This window comes from Ursus americanus, chromosome X (genome assembly GCF_024610735.1).
Source record: "Ursus americanus isolate L20-20 chromosome X, mUrsAme1.1.p, whole genome shotgun sequence".
In the NCBI taxonomy this organism is placed as follows: Eukaryota; Metazoa; Chordata; class Mammalia; order Carnivora; family Ursidae; genus Ursus; species Ursus americanus.
In genome coordinates, this window is record NC_142164.1 from 60,913,670 (window position 1) to 60,935,813 (window position 22,144).

General features: G+C 35.0%; 1 protein-coding gene across 1 annotated transcript in view; it reads left to right on the forward strand.

Annotated features, from left to right (window-relative positions):
- The first annotated feature begins 270 nt into the window (after positions 1-270).
- The window catches only part of LOC123789780 (fibronectin type III domain containing protein 3C1-like), a 64,605-nt gene continuing 42,731 nt past the window's right edge, over positions 271-22,144 (forward strand). The window contains exons 1-22 of the mRNA XM_087860073.1: positions 271-351; positions 1,232-1,351; positions 3,764-3,839; positions 5,415-5,491; positions 6,806-7,033; positions 7,457-7,508; positions 8,115-8,909; positions 9,421-9,473; positions 9,807-9,949; positions 11,993-12,052; positions 12,403-12,541; positions 13,250-13,303; positions 13,418-13,539; positions 13,625-13,799; positions 14,975-15,061; positions 15,291-15,429; positions 15,995-16,063; positions 16,649-16,767; positions 16,878-16,983; positions 17,742-17,845; positions 18,047-18,160; positions 19,903-20,052. Coding sequence (XP_087716199.1) covers positions 271-351; positions 1,232-1,351; positions 3,764-3,839; positions 5,415-5,491; positions 6,806-7,033; positions 7,457-7,508; positions 8,115-8,909; positions 9,421-9,473; positions 9,807-9,949; positions 11,993-12,052; positions 12,403-12,541; positions 13,250-13,303; positions 13,418-13,539; positions 13,625-13,799; positions 14,975-15,061; positions 15,291-15,429; positions 15,995-16,063; positions 16,649-16,767; positions 16,878-16,983; positions 17,742-17,845; positions 18,047-18,160; positions 19,903-20,052 — 3,063 coding nt within the window. The remainder of the gene's footprint in view (positions 352-1,231; positions 1,352-3,763; positions 3,840-5,414; positions 5,492-6,805; positions 7,034-7,456; positions 7,509-8,114; positions 8,910-9,420; positions 9,474-9,806; positions 9,950-11,992; positions 12,053-12,402; positions 12,542-13,249; positions 13,304-13,417; positions 13,540-13,624; positions 13,800-14,974; positions 15,062-15,290; positions 15,430-15,994; positions 16,064-16,648; positions 16,768-16,877; positions 16,984-17,741; positions 17,846-18,046; positions 18,161-19,902; positions 20,053-22,144) is intronic.

The window sequence follows — 22,144 nt, forward strand, 5'->3', positions numbered from 1 at the left end:
TCATGAGTGAAGAGTGAACAATTCCAATCTCTTGACACCAAATTTCATATATTTTTATTTATGAAGACCAATGATTATTTTGAAATGTTGCCATAAAACAATTTCAGTTAAGTAGCATTTCTGGAGAGAAAAATTATTTAAAATAGCTTCTCTAAGGTGTGTTTCATCAGATTTTGTCATTTAAAATAACCACTTTGACTTCATTTGTTTAATTTATGGTTATACTCTTTTTAGAAACATCAGTTACTGTGAAAGCCAATCTTTTTAGACATGGCTGAGCATGGGCTTGCACCTACTCTTACCGAAATACCTCCTATAGCTTCAGTTATCAATGGCGACCCCACGCATCAGGTAAGGATAGTTTTGCTTTATCTTTTTTCATCATAACTGGTCAAATCTTTCTTGAATCCAGTATTAGCTTTTATTCAGAAAAAGTGTATCATTTTTATAATTGGTCACTTAGTTTGGAAGTTTTCAGTCTTTTCACAAACATTGATATATCTTCCTTGTAGGCTTTTTAAAATCCCATTAGAGATATTTAACATTAGCATAGGCCACATATAACCTCCTTTTGGGTTGCTTTAGCTGCTTTTTCAGCCTTCCTCGATCAGCTCAAAAGTCCTGGTGTTGAAAGTTTTTACTATCCGTAAGACAGTATCTTTCAAAGAATAGTCTAAAAATATGACTCTAAAGCAGACTATACTTCTTTCATACTCATTCATGTCTGTGAGTTCAATTTTCTAATATTTAAAGGTATTATTTTGAGCAGCAATGACTTCTACCTACAGCATTGGTCTCAAGAAAGAATGTGGTTTAGATTTAGCATTTATGCATTTAAAGCAATTGATTCAAGAAACGTATTTTTTTAAGATTGATTTATTTAGAGAGAGAAAGCAAGGGGAGGGCAGAGTGACAGAGAATCCTGAAGCAGACTCCTCACGTTGTGCAGAGCCTGATGCCGGGCTTGATTCCAGGACCCCAAGATCATGATCTGAGCTAAAATCAAGAGTCAGCCACTTAATTGACACTCAGCCACCCAGGCATCCCTATTCAGGAAAAATCTTATCTACATATACAACGTGAAAAGATCACTTAATTTTTTTCCTTTGGAGTTCAAAAATAAGTAAATACTGTACTTCTGGATTATAATTTGGTTTGACATCACCATATCAAAAGGAACTGAGATAAAAATGACCTTCCTGAAATTAAATGTACTTTTTTTTCTTACTAGATGGAGAATTATCATATGGACACCACTGTTGGAACACAGTATACTACTAATTATTCACAAATGGCTCATCCCAAGAAATATACAAAATGGCCCTCTTGTCCTCAATACTGGATACAACAAGTACATCTGAATTTTACCATCAGACAAGTTTTGCTTTCTGTTTTTCATTTTTTGCAGGGTTTTTTTCCTGGAGAGTGGGAATGGTTTTTCCATGTCAATGCACCTATTTTCTATGATGTTATTATATTAAGTTTTACTTGGATGGGGGAGGACCCATTATTTAGGGATATTGAATTTCTCCTAAGTGTCCATTGATCCAAATGTATTCTTCTTGAGCATTTCAAGACCCCAGTACTCAGTGAGTCGGAATATTTTTCAAAATGACAATAATGAACCTCCATACTGTTTTCCAGAATGGCTGCACCAGTTTGCATTCCCATCAACAACAGAGTATGAGGGTTCCCCTTTCTCCAAATCCTCACCAACACCTGTTGTTTCTTGTGTTAATTTTAGTCATTCTGATAGGTGTGAGGTGCTATCTCATTGTACTTTTGATTTGCATTTCCCTGATGGTCAGTGATGTTGAGCATCTATTCATGTGTCTGTTGGCCATCTGGATGTCTTCTTTGAAAAAATGTCTATTCACGTCTTCTTTTTTAACTGGATTACTTGGTTTTTGGGTGCTGAGTTTTATTAGTTCTTGAGAGATTTTGGATACCAGCCCTTTTTCTGATAAATCATTTGCAAATATCTTCTCCCATTCCATAGGTTGCCTTTTAGTTTTGTTGATTGTTTCCTTCACTGTGCAGAAGCTTTTTATCTTGATGAAGTTCCAATAGTTTATTTTTGCTTTTGTTTCCCCTGCCTCAGGAGATATGTAGTAAGATGTTGCTAAAGCCAATGTCAAAGAAGTTGCTGTCTTTGTTCTCCTCTCTGATTTTAATGGTTTCCTGTCTCACACTTAGGTCTTTCATCCATTTTGAGTTTCTTTTTGTGCATGGTGCAAGAAAGTGGTCCAGTTTCATATTTCTGCATGTTGTTGTCCAGTTTCCCCAATACCATTTGTTGAAGAGACTGTCTTTTTCCCTTTGGATCTTTTTTGCCTCTTTGTCAAAGATTAGTTGACCATATAGCTGTGGGTCCATTTCTGGATGTTCTATTCTGTTCCACTGATCTGTGTGTCCGGTTTTGTGCCAATACCATACTTTGTAATATAGCTTGTAGTCTGGAATTGTGATTCCTCCAGGTTTGTTTTCTTTCTTAGGATTGCTTTGGCTATTCAGGGTCTCTTGTGGTTCCATACAAGTTTTAGGGTTATTTGTTCTAGCTCTGTGAAAAATGCTGGTGGTATTTTGATACCATTAAAGGTGTAGACTGCTTTTGATAATATAGACATTTTAACAATATTTGTTCTTCCAATCCATGAGCATGGAATGGTTTTCTATTCCTTTGTGTCAACTTCAACTTCTTTCACAAGTGTTTTGCAGTTTTCAGATCACAGGTTGTTTACCTCTTTGGTTAGGTTTATTCCTAGATATCTTACGGTTTTTGGTGCAGTTGTAAATGGGATTGATTCCTTAATTTCTCTTTCTGCTGCTTCATTATTGGTGTATAGAAATACAACTGACTTCTGTGCATTGATTTTATATCCTGCAACTTTACTAATTCCTGTATCAGTTATAGCAATTTTGGGGTGGAGTCTTTTGGGCTTTCTATATAGAGTATTATGTCATCTGCAAATAGTGAAAGTTCAATTTTTTCCTTGCCAAGTTGGATGCCTTTTATTGCTTTTGTTGTCTGATTGCTGTGGCTAGGACATGTGAGACTATGTTAAATAAAAGTGGTGAGAGTGGACATCCCTGTCTTGTTTCTCAAAAAGTTAAAAATAGAACTACCTTACAATCCACAATTGCACTACTTGGTATTTACCCAAAGGAAAAATACCAATTTGAACGGATATATGCCCCCCAATGTTTATAGCTGCATTATCTACAATAGCAAAATTATGGAAATAAGCACAAATGTGCATTGACTCATGAATGGATAAAGAAGATGTGGTATACACACACACACACTGGAATATTATTCAGCCATAAAAAGAATGAAGTCTTGCCATTTGCAATGACATGGATGGAGCTAGAGAGCATAATGCTAAGGTGAAGTCACAGAGAGACAAATGCCATATGATTTCACTCATATGTGTAATTTAAGAAACAAAACAAATGAGCAAAGGAAAAAAGAGAGACAGACAAAGCAAGAAATAGACTCTTAACTATAGAAAACAAACTTATGGTTGCCAGAGTGGAGGGAGTAGGGGGATGGGTTAAATATGTGATGAGGATTAAGCAGTGCACTTGTGATAAGCATGGGGTGCTGTATGTAAGTGCTGAATCACTAAATTGTACACCTGATACTAATATTACATTGTATGTTAACTAACTGGAATTTAAATAAAACTTTTAAAAAATGACAATGATTTTTCATAGATTAATTAACAGAAAAGTATGTTATTAAAGAATGGTTTATTTCTAGATTATATTGGTGCAAGTTAACCCTGGGGAGACACTTACTATCAAGTCTGATGATGGGAACATTCAGAATATCCAAGGTCAGTAGAGGTATAATTAGATGTGTGTTTCTTGAAAGCAAAGTGAGTAAATTTAAATATTAGTATGAAATGACTTTACAAGTAAACTATTCCATTAGTATCCCTTCCCATTTGAGCCAGATGGAATCCTCTTAAATTTATATAGTCCTCATAGAAGCATAGTATCAATATAACAACCAGGGCTCACATTGCTAGTCTTACTAGAGACCTTCATATAAGTTACTTTTTAAAAATTGAATATTAATTCAGGAATTTCATTGGAAAAAGTTCATATTTGGGATATAATGACAGCCACTGAGAGTTTTAGACTCTTTGCTTGTAGGAGATGACTACTGATGCCATCAGAGAGCTTATCCATTCATATATTCAAGTATTTTATTAGTGCCTTTCGTGTTCTAGCACTATAGTAGGTATTCAAGATAGAACAATATACAAGAAGGGGATAAATTATTTATATATACATATTATTTTGCTATATATAAGTATACATACATATCAAATTTATAGCATATAGAATTGATTTCATAGCAATATAAAATTAATATTTACTTATTATAAGATTTTGTATTATTTCAAATTGTGATGATTGTTTTTGGTTCTTATGCCAATTATTTTGTATCCTGAAGTGCTCTAGAGCTATGTCTCAAAAATTTTTAAAACATTTTTTTAAAAATTACCATTTAGCAATGGATTCCATATGGCTGCTATATAAAGTTTATTGTAAACTGATATTTATTATTTTCCCCATTATTAAAGGCAAATTACCATTCTAGGACTTGAGAACCACATATACTTTTAAAACTAAGCAGTAATAATAATTTCAGATAAAGAATGATGACTCATAAAAGTTTCCATTCTGTGTTGGATTTTTAGTTCCTATGCAACTGTATGTTTAAGACAGTAAGAATACATAGTATAAAATCAGGGTATCACATGAGTAGCATTGGGTCCTTCTCTATATTATTCTGTTTTCTAAAAACTATTTCACTTTACCATTATCAATGAAAGCTTAAAATTAAAATTTTATTATGTAACATCACTAAAAGAAATATATTTTATGGTTCAGAGTAAAACTTCTATTAATATATACATAAGTAAAAGAAGAATTTACTGGAAAGCTGACTTCGTTTTTATTAGCAGTAAAATTTGCCAACTTTTTTTTTTTTTTAAAGATTTTATTTATTCATTCGACAGAGATAGAGACAGCCAGAGAGAGGTGGAACACAAGCAGGGGGAGTGGGAGAGGAAGAAGCAGGCTCATAGCAGAGGAGCCTGATGTGGGGCTCGATCCCATAACACTGGGATCACGTCCTGAGCCGAAGGCAGACGCTTAACCGCTGTGCCACCCAGGCGCCCCAACCAACGTTTTTATAATATAAATTTTACCCAATTTCCCATTATGTGCTTTATTTTCCATCAGTTGTGATGAATTTGCATTTGATTCATCTACATTCATACCTAAGTTTCCTTTGCAAGTAAGCAACAGACACATTGAAAATGGCTTTTCACTGTGAAAAGTTAAATGGACTTTGTTTAAAGTTATTAAAAAATTTATTAATAATAATTCTGTTTTAGGACCCGCTGATGTACCTCTGATGTCACCAAGTGGTAATTTGCCACCAATATATCTTCCTCCTGGTTACATGTCTCAGGTATATGAGTATGGTTTTATTTAGTATTTAGCCCTAAGGCATCATTTAACAGTTAATATGTCACTATATGATAGAACTTCTGAAATACTATTTAGTTGTTCATTTTATTGTTATCATCGTTGCTAAAAAGCAATTGCAGTTAAGCTTAACCAAATCTCCCTTAGATTGTCTTGTAAATAATTCCTTATTCATCTAATGAATTTGCATCTCATCATATTCATTAATCCCCTATTGTTTTTTGTTTCTGAGTACCTTAACCAATCTTAATTACCTATTACAATTGCTACAGTAATGGCTTTTAATAGTGTGTAGGCTTTAGTCCCTAAAATTACTATTTTCAGTTCAGTAGTATTTCATTCTCAGTTGCTGGACAACAAAGGGCACTTTTTTATAAATTCCTCAAATATTTACCAAGCACCTAAAATGGACAGGGAAGTATGTCTCCTATAGACATTAACAAGATATTTCGTGGCCTCAAAATTTTATCATTGACAACATGTCTTTTTGTATTGCACAGCTGTGGAAATCAATAACATGCTAAATAAGTCAATATAATATGGTTTGATTCTAAATGGAATTATCTATTTCAACAATATCTAACAAAAATACAAATGCATGTACCTTTTCACCTAGCAATTCCACTTTGAGGAATTTATCCTACAGATGTGTTTTTCACAAATTTGGAATAATAAATGTACAAGATTATTCATCACAGTAGTGTTTGTGATCATAGAAGGCTGCAAAAAACCCACACGCTTGTCAACGGAGGATTGTGTACAATGGAGGATATCCATATAATGGAGTACTATGCAGCTGTGGAAAAAAGTGGGGAAGTTCTATGTACTGATAAAGAAAGATCTTTAAGATATATTGCTAAGTGTAAAAAGCAAGGTACAGATAGTAATAGTGCAAATAATTATACTTTTTATGTAATAAAAAGGAGGAAAATAATCTGTATTCTTGCTTATACAGACAAATTCTGTAAGGATTCATGAGAAACTAAGAACACTGGGGGCACTGAGCAGATAAAATTTAGGAGGGAAATTTTACACGTATAGTTTTTTATACTTTATTGTTTTAAACAATGTCAACATATTATCTATTGTCAAAAAATTACCTTTCTGAAAGCCATACATATAGAGACAAGGAAGAATTATCTTGTCTTCTGCTTGACATAGTTTCACTTGGTTATTACTTTTTGATTCCTTAGGTTTTCTAAATTAAGAGCATAGGATATAAATCTTAAACTTAGTAAAAAAAATGACAACTTTTATTAATTCTAATATATTTATATGGTTCTGTCTTCCAACTTAGGTGGTGGAAGACAATGGCATTCGCAAAATTATCATTGTGCCTCAGACAATTGACTATAATACAACTGTGCCTGCTCCTATACAAGTATCACACTTCATTGCACCATCCGCTCCTACGTATACACAAGGTCCTCAACTTATGTATCCTGCAGTTCAAGGGGAATTTCCACCACCTTACATCCAAGAGCCTTTGCCACAGCAGCTGCCACCACCACCACTGCCACAACTGGTGCCACCACAGCTGCCACCACCACAGCTGCCACCACCACAGCTGCCACAACTGTTGCTACCACCACTGCTGCCACCACCCCAGCTGCCACAACTGTTGCCACCACCACCTCTGCTACCACCACAGCTGCCACCACCACAGCTGCCACCACCACAGCTGCCACAACTGTTGCCACCACCACCTCTGCTACCACCACAGCTGCCACCACCACAGCTGCCACCACAGCTGCCACAACTGCTGCCACCACCACAGCTGCCACAAATGCTGCCACCACAGCTGCCACAACTACTGCCACCACAGCTGCCACAACTGCTGCCACCACAGCTGCCACAACTACTGCCACCACAGCTGCCACAACTGTTGCCACCACAACTGCCACAACTGCTGCCACCACAGCTGCCACCGCCACAGCTGCCACCACAGCTGCCACCACTGCTGCCACCACCAGCAACATTTATATACCAAGAGCAGCATGGTAGTATACAATTTTCTTAAACAGAAAATATTTTGAGTTTGTTAAGATCAACAGCTTTGGGAAATTATTATGATGAAAAAAGTAGAAAGTAGTAACATTTCCATGAATGATCACATTTCATGAATGTATATTAGGATTAATGAAAATAAGTACTGGTTTGTGTTTAAGGCAAAATGCTCATAAACATAATTTTCTATATATTTTTGTACTTTGATATAACATTTATATATATTTTTACTGATTGGTCTATAAAATCATATTGGAAAATTATAAAAGAATGTTTTGATTATTAATGCCATACAGTGGGAATATAAAAGACACTGAAGGGTCAACATTACAACATTACAATCATCTTAGGACCTTAAAATTTGGAAGTGGAATTACTCCCTAGGAAAACATTATCTGTATTTGGTCATGGTTTTTTATTTCTGTACATATCAATACATTATAAAAATACACACCAAATATCTGTATTAAAGCAAAACAAGAAAAATTTTAAAAGTAAAACATGGCTTATCAGTGGTTTTGGTTTGAAGAAAAGATTAAAAAGACCTTGAGATATGTAGTTATTATAATTATTAAGCAGTACTCCATTGTCTCTTTTAGAAATTTATTCCCACGGAAGAGCAAATTATAACCAGTTTGATGAAAGGGCTGCTAACCTTGGAGAACATATGAAGAAAAAAATGAGAGAAGGCCAACTTGGCGGACACAAGAATAGCTATATAGTTAACAACACCTCTTTGCTTGTGAACGAAACCAATGATTTTTCCAGTATTCCTGCTACTCCAAGCACTTACACTGTGGACTATGCTCCAAGTAGCTACACTGTTGACAATACCTTGAGCACCTACACTGTGGAGAATGCTCCACACACCTGTACTGTTGACAGCGCATCAGGTACCTACACTGTAGACAACACTAAAAGCACTTACACTGTGGACAATGCTCCATGTACCTACACTGTGACCAATGCTCAGAACATTTACATTGCTGACAATACTCCCAGCAATTCTTCCACTGACCATGCCCCTAGTACTTCCACCACAGACAATGCTCTTCCTTCCACCAGTGACAGTGTTCCAGACCCTTCCAGCACTAATTATGTCCCCAATACTTCCACTTCTGACAGTACTCCCAGACCATCACCTATTGACAGCACTCCAAGCTCTTCCATTTCTGACCACGCTCCCAACACTCCCATCTCTGAAAGTGCTCCCAGCACTTCTGCCATTGACGGTGCTCTCAGTGCTTCCAATGCTGCCAGCAATTCCAACACTGCCAGTGCTCATGTTGAGACCAGTCATGGAAAGAAATGGAGTGCTGCAGGTAGTGGAAGCATCAAGCAGAAACCAGGTGGAAAACAAAGAAAGAGCCCATCATCAAATGCTGCAGAAAAAGGTAAGGTCAGGAGTTTAATTTTGTTGCCAAGGAATAAACATCCTAATGTTTAGGAATCTCAGTGCATCTTAAATATTTAAGTGCCATTTTGTTTCCATTTCCTCCTGTCCTCTTTGTACCCCTAAACCTAAACTCTTAATGAAATCACAGTTGAGCTGCCTTTTTAAATCATGGAGAAACGACCATCCTCATGCAAAAATGTGTCATGTATCTTCTGTGCACACCACGTAATTCTTTTCTAGTTGTCTGCCAGTGAAACATTGCAAATTACTCTACAGTCCTAATGAATTCACATTATTTCATTTAAACTGGGGACTCTGTCTTTTGTTAGAGTTTGTTTAATAACATACACTTTAGACTGCTCTCTTCTTTTAAAATTTTAACATAAATTGCTACTAGGTGTTTAGTAGCTCTCCTGGTGATGATGTATTTGTAGTTGGATAATAGACATCTAACTTCTTTTTATTGTTTTTACCAATGTAATATTTTATTTTGGGATGTTTTCTTTTAGAATGCATAACAGAACATGGAAAGTTATGCTATTTCAACATTGAGAAACCTGTAGTAAGTAACTCAAGTGAATATTTAAGTATTCCTTTTAATTTACTTTTTCATTCTAAAGTATGCAAGTTCACTGATATTTTTCTCTATAAAAGTTTTAATTTGAACCCTTTACCTGATTAAAATTTCATAATCTCCATTAACTATTTAATACATAAAGATTCAGAATGGTAATATAAAGATAATATTAACGGCATTGTTTAATCACAGTATTTAAGCACCTAATATGAGGAGAACAATATATTTAGCATCAAAAAGACTTAGGGAAAGATTATATCATAAATTACAGATTATATTTTTTAAATACCCTACTGGAATTTTTGTTATTTATTTTAGGTTTCTGATGTTCAAACAAGATCTGCTATTATTTCATGGAAACTATGTGGTGCTGAGAAATGTGATCACACCAAATCTCATGTGACATTTGAACTGGCAGTATCTAACAGTGGTAAAAATGGAAAATATAAAAATGTATATATGTAAGTCTCTTTTTAATCATTTCTCATTTCTCATAATTTAATTCAAATATGCTATCTAAATGTATAGACCTCAACTTTTTTATAATAATTTTTTATTATGTTATGTTAGTCACCATACAGTACATCCCCAGTTTTTGATGCAGTGTTCCATGATTCATTATTTGTGTATAACACCCAGTGCACCATGCAAGATATGCCCTCCTTAATATCCATCACTGGCCTATCCCAATCCCCCACCCCCCTCCCCTCTGAAGCCCTCAGTTTGTTTCCCAGAGTCCATAGTCTCTCATGGTTCATTCCCCCTTCTGTTTACCCACCTTCATTCTTCCCTTCCTTCTCCTACCGATCTTCCTATTTCTTATGTTCCATAAATGACTGAAATCATATGATAATTTAAAGACCTCAACTTAAATCTAGGCTGAGTTCTCAAGATTTTTTCTGCCATTTTTTCCAAGCTTTGAATGCAATTTTATACTAAAATAGTTTTATAAATGGTGGGTGGTTGCCAGGTCAGTCCATGAAATTCATTGAATCATAATTATGTTAGTGCTGAGAAGGATCTTAAATATCAACTGATCCATTCTCTTCAGTTTACAGCTTTCCTATTTGAAAAGTTTAGACTTAGGGAAGAAAATGTTCCCTCCAATTCTCCCTTCTCTTTTTTCACTTCGGTCATTTTAGGGGGAAAAAAAAGTTTCACTTTATGGTAGGCTATGCAAATCCATTGCAATTGGATTTAAGAGAGACTCTCCTGGAAATTTCATTACAGAAGCTAGTTATAATGTGGAGCTATGCTAGCAGCAGGATGAGCTTAGGAATGTGCTCAGAAAATACAACCAGGAAAAAAAATACAACCAGGACTAGGGAGGATACAGTAGAGGACACAGCAAGAGCATACCCAACCACTCTGAATAAACTGCTTCTCGACTGAATAGGAACATGTAATCTGAAAGAGAACAGACAGAGAAAGGCACAGTAGAAAGGAAATCCCAAGTGAGGAAGAAGAAATTCCTTTGCTCACCAAACAATTATGCAAGAAATTAGTCAGAGATCTGGAGCTGTCTCTACAGCACTTTAAAAATCATAATACATCTTAAACTTCATTTATTAGAATTTGTCATCTTTACTCAGAGACTCAAAGTGAAATTTTAAATGCAATTGGTTATCATGTAACGTTTTACTTCCTTTATAATTAGCAGCTAGAAATTTTAAATTTAAGAATTATAATACACAATCTTCTCCATTGGGTAGAGGGATGGGAATATGTAAAATGTGATGAAAAGCTACTTATAAAATTAAGTTTTATAGGAGGTTACACGCTGGTCTTTTTCTGGTGTTATGTATTTCATAAATATGTTTTTTATAAAAATACTCTTATCACCCTATACCCTTGAGTGGTCTTTGCTTAGAAGTATCAGCCTTTGCTTAAAAATAATAATCTTTTAGCTCTTTCTGGAGGCAATTTCTAGGGTTGGAGCCTGAAAGAACTCTTTGAGTTGGTAGAGTACACCTAGGTACTTACGACTGTTTCAGGAAGATATAGATGTGGAAGCACAGCCACTCAATCCACTGTAGCAAATAGGTGCCCTCCCCAGAAAGATTTCCTTTTGTAATTGAATGAATAAATTGCATGATGCACAGTATCTTTGAGGTTTTTCATATCAACACTATTTTAAATAAGCTAATTAAAGACAAATCTGTATTATTACAGTGTGAAGAAGTTGCAGTGGGAAAAATTATAAAATTTCACTTCATAAAGCCATATTAATTTCACATGCAAATGAAGAACTTGTAGTATTAGTATCGCTTTTTTGCATTCATATAAAATAGGCTAAAGTTATCTAAATTTCAAGGAAAATTGTGTTTCTTTGTTTATCATTTGAATATGTAGGATTAAGACTGTTAGCTATCATCGAACTTTACATCGGAAACCGGGGATGTACTGTATGGTGACTAACATAATATAATAAAAAACATTAAAAAAAAGACTGTTAGCTATTAAATATTTGTGAGATCATTTATAAACAAATATTATGTTCACAGTGGTGATGGGGTTATATTTACTCTACTTGATCTACAACCATCCACGGCCTATTTTATAAGGTAAGAACTCCATCCTACACAACCCCACCCACCCTGTAGCTAGGCAGACTCCCCGGTCTATATCAGTTTACTACTTTTGATTTCTATGGTCAACATTGCTACTTGCCAGCAGAGTGGCCTATTCTTCATGCTTTAAAACAGCCTCCTCCAAATCCATCATTAGTTCTCTTTCTTTCACTTAGTACTGGTGAGAGAGTGATTTGGGAGCCATCACCTGTAACAATCCAACTTGGCTCTATTAGAAAATTTTTTCTAATTAGCTCCTAATATGTATCAGGGAACTCAAGTATCCAGTTTAGTACGTGTAAGGATAAATATTTGAAAACTTACAATTGTCGTTAAATTTTTAGAATTACAACCATAAGAAACTCAGCACACAGAACTATGTCTGAAGTGGTTAGCTTCACAACTCCAGGTTGTGAACCAGACCCTCCACTTGCACCCAAACTAATTAACCGATCCAAGAGCAGCCTGAATTTACAGTGGAAAGTAAGTATTTTACTGCCAAAGTCTCCTCAACATGTTTTAATTTAAAAACATTCTTTCTACTTTGTCCTGAATTTAAATATGAAATTATGCCTGCCTCATCTGACCTATTTCCCTAGCACTTTTCCTTTTTCCATAATCATCTTTCTTTTCTATGTCAAGCATCAAGTAAATTAAGAAATGTCAATCATAATTTCAATTAGTAAAAGTTGAAGTGTCAATTACTATAATCTAAATTTATTTATAATTGTACCTACCAATAAATCTACCTCTTAATTATTAACTTTATTACATAAAATTTGGGAAACAAAACAAGACATAGAATTTGGGTATCTCTTATAGACTGTAAAAAAAAGTGCATTTTAACTTTGAAATCTGGATGGCTTTAAAAACAAAATGTAAGCAGATTAATTTTACAGTAATTTCAATCACTTTTTTTAATAATAATATTTTTTATTATATTATGTTAGTCACCATACAGTACATCCCTAGTTTTTGATGTAAAGTTCCATGATTCATTACTTGCATATAACACCCAGTGCACCATGCAATACGTGCCCTCCTTAAAACCCATCACCAGCCTATCCCATTCCTCCTCCCCCCCCCGGGAAACAAACTGAGGGATTCAATCACTTTAATTATATAGTGTGTGTATGTACATATACTGTGTAAAAACAGACCATCATAATTTTATCTTTCTGATATATTTAGGGTTCCAATGATAATGGTTCCAAAATAAACAGCTTCCTTTTGGAATGGGATGAGGTAAACCATTTTATCTCTTAAAAGCACTTGTTTGTAAATGTATATTATTGTTATGATGAATTTTTATATTTGCAGCATTTTTTAATATTCTAACATTTTGCATCTATTATTAAGGGCAAAGGTGAAGGCTTCAAAAGTTGTTATATGGGTACCATGAAACAGCACAAGATCCTTAAACTGAATGCTTCTACAAAATATTCATTCAGACTAGCTGCCAAAAATAACTTTGGCTTGAGGTACATTGAATTATTGCAATATTTAAAAGTCTATACTTTAATAAGAACCTGAAAATAACTTTTCCAATATTAATTTGCTTTTCAGTGATTTCAGTGAAATAGCAGTTTTCCATACATCAGGAACTATGCCTCCAACACCTTCACCTCCTAAGCTAAAAGAAGCAGGAATCTGTGATTTGTCACTAGAATGGTGTGCCCCAACTAACACAAACCTAAATGACAGTCTTACTTATGTACTAGAAATGGAAGAAGCAGGATCCGTAAGTTTTCTTTTCACATGCTTTAATCTTCAACTTCAGTTTTAGATTCATTTTACATGCATTTTATACTGAAAAAATTTACATTTAAATTAATTTCTTTCTTTAAAGTGTTTATTTAAATTCCAGTTAGTTGGGACACCTGGGTGGCTCAGTCGGTTAAGCCTCTGCCTTTGGCTCAAGTCATGATGGGACTGATTCCCGCATTGGGCTCCTTGCTCAGCGGAGAGCCTTCTTCTCCCTCTGCCTGCAGCTCTCCCTGCCTGTGCTCTCTCTCCCTTTCTGACAAATAAATAAAACCTTTAAAAATAAATAAATAAATTCCAGTTAGTTAACAGTGTAATATTAGTTTCAGGCGTACAATTTAGTGACTCAACACTTAAATACAACACCCAGTGCTCATCACAAGGGCACTCCTTAATCCCGATCATCTATTTAACCCATCCCCCCACCCACCTCCCTTCTGGTAACCATCAGTTTGTTCTCTATAGTTGAGTCTATTTCTCAGCTTTCCTCTTTTTTTCCCTATGATTAAGCTAATTTCTACTCAATCAAACCATGTGATTCCCAAGTCTCTGTGTTCTAGATGGAACCAATGCTGAGCCAAGTTTAGGCAAGCCAGTACAGGGAGTTCTGAAGGTACCTAAGTCCTGGAAGATTAGCTAAAAGCAGCAGCAGCCATAACAACACAAGAGATCCACAGTGAAGTGTGTTAGTTCTTCAACTTTGGGCCAATCCCAGATGACCTTGCTTGGTCATACGGATCCTCTGCATACTTCTACTAGGGCAAAACCTTTCCTCATCTCCCTGGATTCCTGATGTGGATGGGCAAATTTTTTCATTGCATTCTGAACTTTCAAGTCTATACTAAATAGGCTATTCAACCTAAAAGGCAGCTGTACATTTTATGTTATATATTTTTTACATTTTATATAAAGCAACTAATTTAAGAAGAGTTCTGTGTGATTAATATGCTAAGTGCCTTCATATACATTATCTCATTACATCCTGAAAAAAAGGAGCCCTTTGAAGTAGAAAGTGTCTCCATTTTTTTCATAGAGAAACTAAGGTTCAGAGAGACTAAGGGACTTGCTCAGGACCACCCAGATGGAAAAATCAGCTGAAGTTAGAACTTGAACCCAAACCTAATTCCTAAGTTCATTGTCTTTCATTTCCAGGGGCTGGGTTTTAAACCTAAATACAACGGAGAAGACCTCTCATGCACTATAAGAAATCTTCAGAGAAGTACTACATACAAATGTAGGGTATGTGGTATAATTTATTAATTTGTATCATATTTTTAATATTAAATTATATTCTTCACTGGAGATAAAAAATGAATACCTTTTTTGGTTGAAATTAAACATTATTTTGCATTTAGCTCTCAGAAATCTTCAAATAACTTGCTTTATACTATTATTTGCAAACTGCACATTCTCATATCAGATATTTATTTCCAGTAGTCAACCAAGGTATTCTCTTTTACTCAAACAGATCTTTGCCTACAATCTGGAAGGAAGGAGTAACCCCAGTGGAGAAGTAAAATATACTACCTGTCCAGATAAGCCTGGATCCCCTAAAACACCATATATAAAGGGAAAAATCTATGCACACAGAGTAAAAATTGGATGGGGTAATGTTTTTATATTTAAAATGTACCCTTTCTGTCTTAATATTAACTATTGAGAAGAAATCTTCCTCTAATTGCCCTCCACTCTATAAAATACTCTCCTAATTATTTGCATTTGAAATATTTCACCATATAAATGAGTTCAGTTGTAAATGACATTTTTTATAGTTCTCTATTGCTATCTCATTAATTCACACATGAACAAATGACTACATTTTACATGAGCCCTCAAAAATTATAGTTATTCCAAGTAAGATTATATCTAATATAGAGGCCACAATTTAAAAAAACACATCAATGATAAATGCCATCTTGACAAGAAATTATGTTCGTACAAATCATTTTGCCTCTAAACTGGCAAAATCTACTTCAAGGTACAAACAGTTAGCATTTTAATCTCTTCCAAAGAACTTTAAAATCTTACTTGTTTCATGTCTAATATTAATATCCTATTAAGTTTCATGCTTGCATTTTTTTCTCCATAAAAAATTTAATTTATAAGATAATGCTCTAGTGGAAGACTTATAAGTTTATTCAAGAATAATTTTAATTTTATTTTTTTTTTCAGAACCACCCAAAGATAATGGTGGGACATACATTTCAAGTTACAGTTTAGAAGTTAGTGAAAATTCAGATGGTAAGACATCATGATTTTTTTTCAAAGTCTAATTATAAGGTTTTTAAAAAGTTTTTATTTAAATTCCAGTTAGTTAACATGCAGCGTAATATTAGTTTCAGGTGTACAATATAATGATTTAACACTTCTGTACAACACCTGGTGCTCATCACAACTGTGCATCATGATTTTTTTTGAAGTTTTTATTTTGAAATAGTTTTAGACTTATGCAGAAGTTGTCAAAATAGTGTAGAGAATTCCTGTATATAACCTTCTCTCAGCTTCTCCTAAAATTAATATCTTACATAACCACAGTACAATTATCAAAACCAGGAAATTGGCATTGGTAAAATACTATATAAACTAATTCAGGACTTACTTGGATTTCTCCATTTTTTAGTAGCAAATTATGTTTATTTACTGATCTTTTATTATTTTATGGCTAATTCTATAAGGAATATAATTATTTAACTATTGTAAATAGGTAACTGGGCCACGATTTCCAAAATGCTTATTTCTTAGTATATACATGAGGTAATAATGGTACCCATAAAATTTATAAGCTACCTATAAATAAATTAGATAAATTTGCTTTTATCCTTTCAGAGAATTCCTGGAACATAATCTACAATGGAACCACAAAGGAATTTCTATATGATCACCTGCAACCTGGTACTACATATAAACTGAGAGTCTTTTGTACATCACCTATAGGCCAAAGCCAGGTGAGGAAACAGAGAGGGAATTGAGGATTTAAATGACCTATATTACTAAATGTTTTAAAAAACTGAATTTGAATTTAAGATAATCATAAGGTATTTGGTATTTCTCCTAGCCTTCAGATATACTGACTATTCAAACACCTACTCTTGCTCCTGCATCTTGCCATCCTCCACCCTTGAATGGTGAAGCAAAGACCAGAGAAACCAACATCAAATATGGTGAGGCTTCTTGTATGATTTGAATGACATCACCTAAATTTCTTGTTTTGTAACCTCTGATTTTAATTAATTAATTGTTATTAAAGCAGAGCAAATGCATTTTTTTTTACTACAAAATCAAATATTTAGAAAACTTTCTTACTTGGTAATTGAAATCACAATAATCTTTGAAGTGTAATTAACATTCAATGTTATATTAGCTTCAGGTGTACAACATTGATTCAATAATTCTATTCATTAGTCATGCTTACCACAATAAGTATAATCACCATCTATCACCATACAATGTTATTACAATATTACTGATTATATTCCCATGCTGTACTTTTTATCTCCATGATTTATTTATAACTAAAAGTTTGGACCTCTTAATCCCCTTTATCTATTTTGCCCATCCCCCCAACCACCACTCCTCTGGCAGCCAACAGTTCTCTGTATTTCAGAGTCTGGTTTTTTGGTTTTTTTTGTTCGGTTGGTTTGTTTTTTAGATTCCACATATAAGTGAAATCATATGGTATTTCTCTCTCTGTCTGACTCACAACACTTAGTAAATACCCTCTAGGTCCACCCATCTTGTCACAAGTGTTTTAAATTTTAAAATTAAATTTAAAAGTTAATTGACACAAATTAATATAATTTGAGTTTTGTTACTTTATTGTTTTGACATTGTGTCTTCTAAAATTATTTTGTATTATTTTAAAGGACCACCCTTAAAATTATTTGCAAATTTTTAAAGTTTATTCTGTACATTTTTGTAGATAATCATCCTAATGGAAACTCTGAAGCACTTGCAGATGTCAAAAAGGCAGAAGATAACCAAGATGACAAACAAGGGCGCCCTAGTTCCAAAGTGAGATGCATACTGAGTAAATTAATTTCTGAAGAATCCAGTTTCTGGTTAAAAGCAGTGAATAGTGCTGGGGAAGTTATATCGTTCAGTTGACCCATTCATGGTTCATTTCACCTTGGATGAATATATGCTTCTACTTCCTGTCAGGGTGGGAAGTGACCATACCTGCACAATCATTTTTGTGTTTTCTTATTTGTTCGTGTTTATTTGTAGTTTGGATCTCATCCATTGAAGTCTGAAACTGCACCAGTCCCTATCCCTCCTTCTCAATGTGGTATACCTGTGCTAACCTGCATGGGTCCAACCTGTGTTGTTGTTAGTTGGGAGGTATGTTATGAATTTATTTTTATTAATTTTGTGGATATAAGAGCACAGTGATTTGTTTAGTATTTTTTTTTGAAAGTCTACAACTCCCTAAGGAGTCAGAGTTTAGATTAGGATTCATAAATCTCGGACCCTGGTTCTAGAACACACATAAGACCTGATACTAGTACTATTAGAGAGGCTAAGACTAGGGATGCCTGGGTGGCTCAGTTGGTTATGCCTCTGCCTTCAGCTCAGGTCATGATCCTAGGGTCCTGGGATCGTGTCCTGCATTGGGCTCCTTGCTCAGTGGGGAGCCTGCTTCTCCCCCTGCCTACCTCTCTCTCTGACAAATAAATAAATAAAATCTTTTTAAAAAGAAAGAAAGAGAAAGAGAAAGAGAAAGAGGAAGAGAAAAGAAAGAAAGAAGAAAGAAAGAAAGAAAGAGAGAGAGAGAGAGAGAGAGAGAAAGAAAGAAAGAAAGAAAGAAAGAAAGAAAGAAAGAAAGAAAGAAAGAAAGAAAGAAACACTAAGACCAGGAGCACCTGGGTGGCTCAGTCGATTGAGCATCTGACTCTTGGTTTTGGCTGAGGTCATGATCTCAGGGTCTTGAGATCAAGCCTGCATCAGGCTCCACACTCAGCATAGAGTCTGCTTGAGAATTTTTCCCTCCCACTCTGCTCCTCCCCCTGCTCGTGCTTTCTAAAATAAATAAGTAAATAAAATCTTTAAAAAAAAAAAAAAAAGAGTGGTGCCTGGGTGGCTCAGTGGGTTAAGCATCTGCCTTCAGCTCAGGTCATGATCCCAGCATCCTGGGATAGAACCCCATGTCCAGCTCCTTGCTCAGCAGGGAGCCTATATCTCCTTCTAACTGCCCCCCTGCTTGTGCTCACTCTCACTCTGTCAAATAAATGGATGAAATAATTTTTAATAAATAAATAAATAAATGGCTAAAACTATGGTAATCCTATGGTAATCCTGCTTTCCAGACTCTATATTTATAGAGATTGATAAATTTGGAAAACCAAATAGGTGATCAATAGGTGACTATTTTAATTTTTAAAACCAAAACAAGAGATAATAAAATTAAATCAATTTATAGAACTTATTTTTTAAAGTTTCATTGGTAAATCTCTGGTACTGTTTGTGTACATGTAACTCTACAACTTGATACATTAAAAATGTAGCCAAATGACTATGAGTTAGTGAAGCTTTAAAAAATGTTTTGCATCCATGTGAATAGCTCCCCATTTAAACAAGATGAAAAATTAAAAACTGGCTTAGTTAGTAAGCCACCTATGTATATTTGAATTTTTCTTCTATTTTTCCCAGACTCTAGCAGAGGGTTTTTAGCATTGACACAAAAGCTTTAGTTTGATAATAACAAATGACAAGTCTGATTACAGAACTGTACAAAATCCAGAGAACACTGGAATTTGTTCGACCCCACTAATCAATAGTAATATTAAGCAACATTAATATATCTAAGTTTGGTCTTTTTTAAGTAACCTATTTGAGAATAATTTTAACATATTAAAAATAAGAATTTTCAAATATGTGGTATTAGTCCTTTCTCTGAATTTTATTTCAGCCTTTTAATGTTATAGTGTTCTGCCTTATGTTTAATTATTTCTACACTTGTCTCATACCATTTAATAGATTATGAGTTTTGATATTGAAAGAATTATGTTGTAACTCTCCACAATATCTAGTATAATAACAATTTATAGGAAGAACTCAATTTCTGTGTTCGTTGCATCTTTTAGACTCCTGTGTGTAATGGTGCTGAAATCACTGAATATAGACTTGAGTGGCGACAAGGTGAAGAATCGATGCACTCGATTTACACTGGCCCTTGTCTGAGCTATGAAGTTAAAGGTCTCATTCCTGCAACTACATATTTTTGCAGAGTTCAGGTAATCCTAACAGTTATTCCAATGTAAATAAGATGACAGTCATTAACCTATACTATCCACATCCATAATACTGGCACCATTTCCAGTGTGGTGACTAGAAGGGAGTCACAGACTTCCAAACGTTAAATATTTCTCACATTCAGCAACATCATTCTGAGCTCCTTCAGCTAACATTTAAAACCCCACATAATCTGGAACCTACTTTTTTTTCCAACTTGATCTCCCATTCTTTTCTCTACACTTCTGTTTCCCAAATTACCTTGAACTTAACAATCACTTGAAATGCTTGTTTAAAACACCGATTCCTGCACCACCACTCAGACCCACTGAGTCAAAATTTCTAATCCAGTGACTTGTTAATCTGTAAAATTAAAAAGTATGCAAAGTGATAATTATCAATTAGGAAAAACTTCAGAAACTATTTCAAACAAACAAGTCTATTCTACCACCACCCCAAGTATGCTTTGCACATTTGTTCATGCTTTATTCATTGCCTATCTTCTCCCATAAAACCAAGCATTTGCATGAATGCTTCCTTGAAAACCTTAGCTGGAAATGATCTTTCTTCTCTGAACTGCTAGAATTATAAGGCACATGATTCTAAGGTTTGGGAAGAGAATCCAAATTTGGAATGATCTGATATGTTGTCCCTATAAACTAAAGCCATCAAATCATAGGAGCCCTAATACTGAAAATCTAAGCTCCAACTCCCAGATTGCCTTGCATCACTGGAAGTAATTTTTTTTAAATCCTTTGTCGACTTTTTTGGGTACCTATTTTTTTTTTTTTTGGCAAAATGTCTGACAATATGTATTTGTGAGAAGGCCACTACAATTGTCCAAAGGACAGGTGAGTTTATGAATATTAAGGATGCTACAGTGGGAATGCTAAGACATTAATGAATTGTAAAGATATCTGAGAGGTAAAAATCAATGGAATGTGAGCCAAGATAGAATATCCCCATACCTCCCAGGTTCTCCTTCTTACAACTAAAAAAAGCTCTGCACACAACACAACACACAAGCATAGAAAGACTATGAATGATGGAAAGAAAGAAAAATGTACAAAGGAAAAGATCCTAAGGAACTCACAACTTGAAAAACAACACAGTAGTGAGCCCCCTGGGGGCTCTGCCAACAGAGACAGACAGGAAAAAAACCTTCAAGAAAAGCCTACATCCCACCAACAAAATGACTGGGAAAATGCTAGCCTAACCAGAGAAAATCTCTTAAGGAATGCCCACCTTACTCTAGCCAAATGAAATTGAAATCTCAATTAAAAAACCGCACACATTACTGCTATTCCCCACCCTTAAAATGCCAATAGGCAGAGTGGGAAGCTGACCATCCAAGCCACCCCAGAAGCAAAGAACATGCTCCAGTTTCCCTACCCAGAGGTTTCAGTTCCAGCAGGGCCAAGCACAGACTTAATCTTCCATTCCCTGCCTGGCAAAATCAGGCAGTGCTCTGCTCCCACTCCCCAGACGACCAGTGTCAGTATGGCCAAGCAGGGACCTTATGATCCTCCACACCTCTCTGATGGAAGCGGGAAGCAGCATTCTAAATCCCCTGAAGGGTTAGTGTTGGCAAACTCAACTTCCACCCTCACCCAGCAGCAATGGACTGACCAAGGTGGTGTGATTCAGGCTAGTTAGCACTCTACATTCTTCCTACCCCTGGGTCACTAAAGCCCAATGAGAAGTTTATTTTTTTTCAATTGAAGTGTAGTTTAAGTGATATACAATATTATTTTTTTATTATTATGGTCAATTAGCCAGCATATAGTACATCATTACTTTTTGATGTAGTGCTCAATGACTCATTAGTTGTGTATAACACCCAGTGCTCATCACCACACGTGCCCTCCTTAATACCCATCACGTAGTTAACCCATCTCCCCCCTGCCCTTCTGTAACCCTCAGTTTGGTTCTGGGAGTCCAAAGTCTCTCATGATTTGTCTCCCTCTCTGATTTCTTCCCCTTCAGTATTCCCTCCCTTCCCTTATGGTCCTCTCCACTATTCCTTATGTTCCACATATGAGTGAAACCATATGATAATTGTCTTTCTCTGCTTGACTTATTTCACTTAGCATA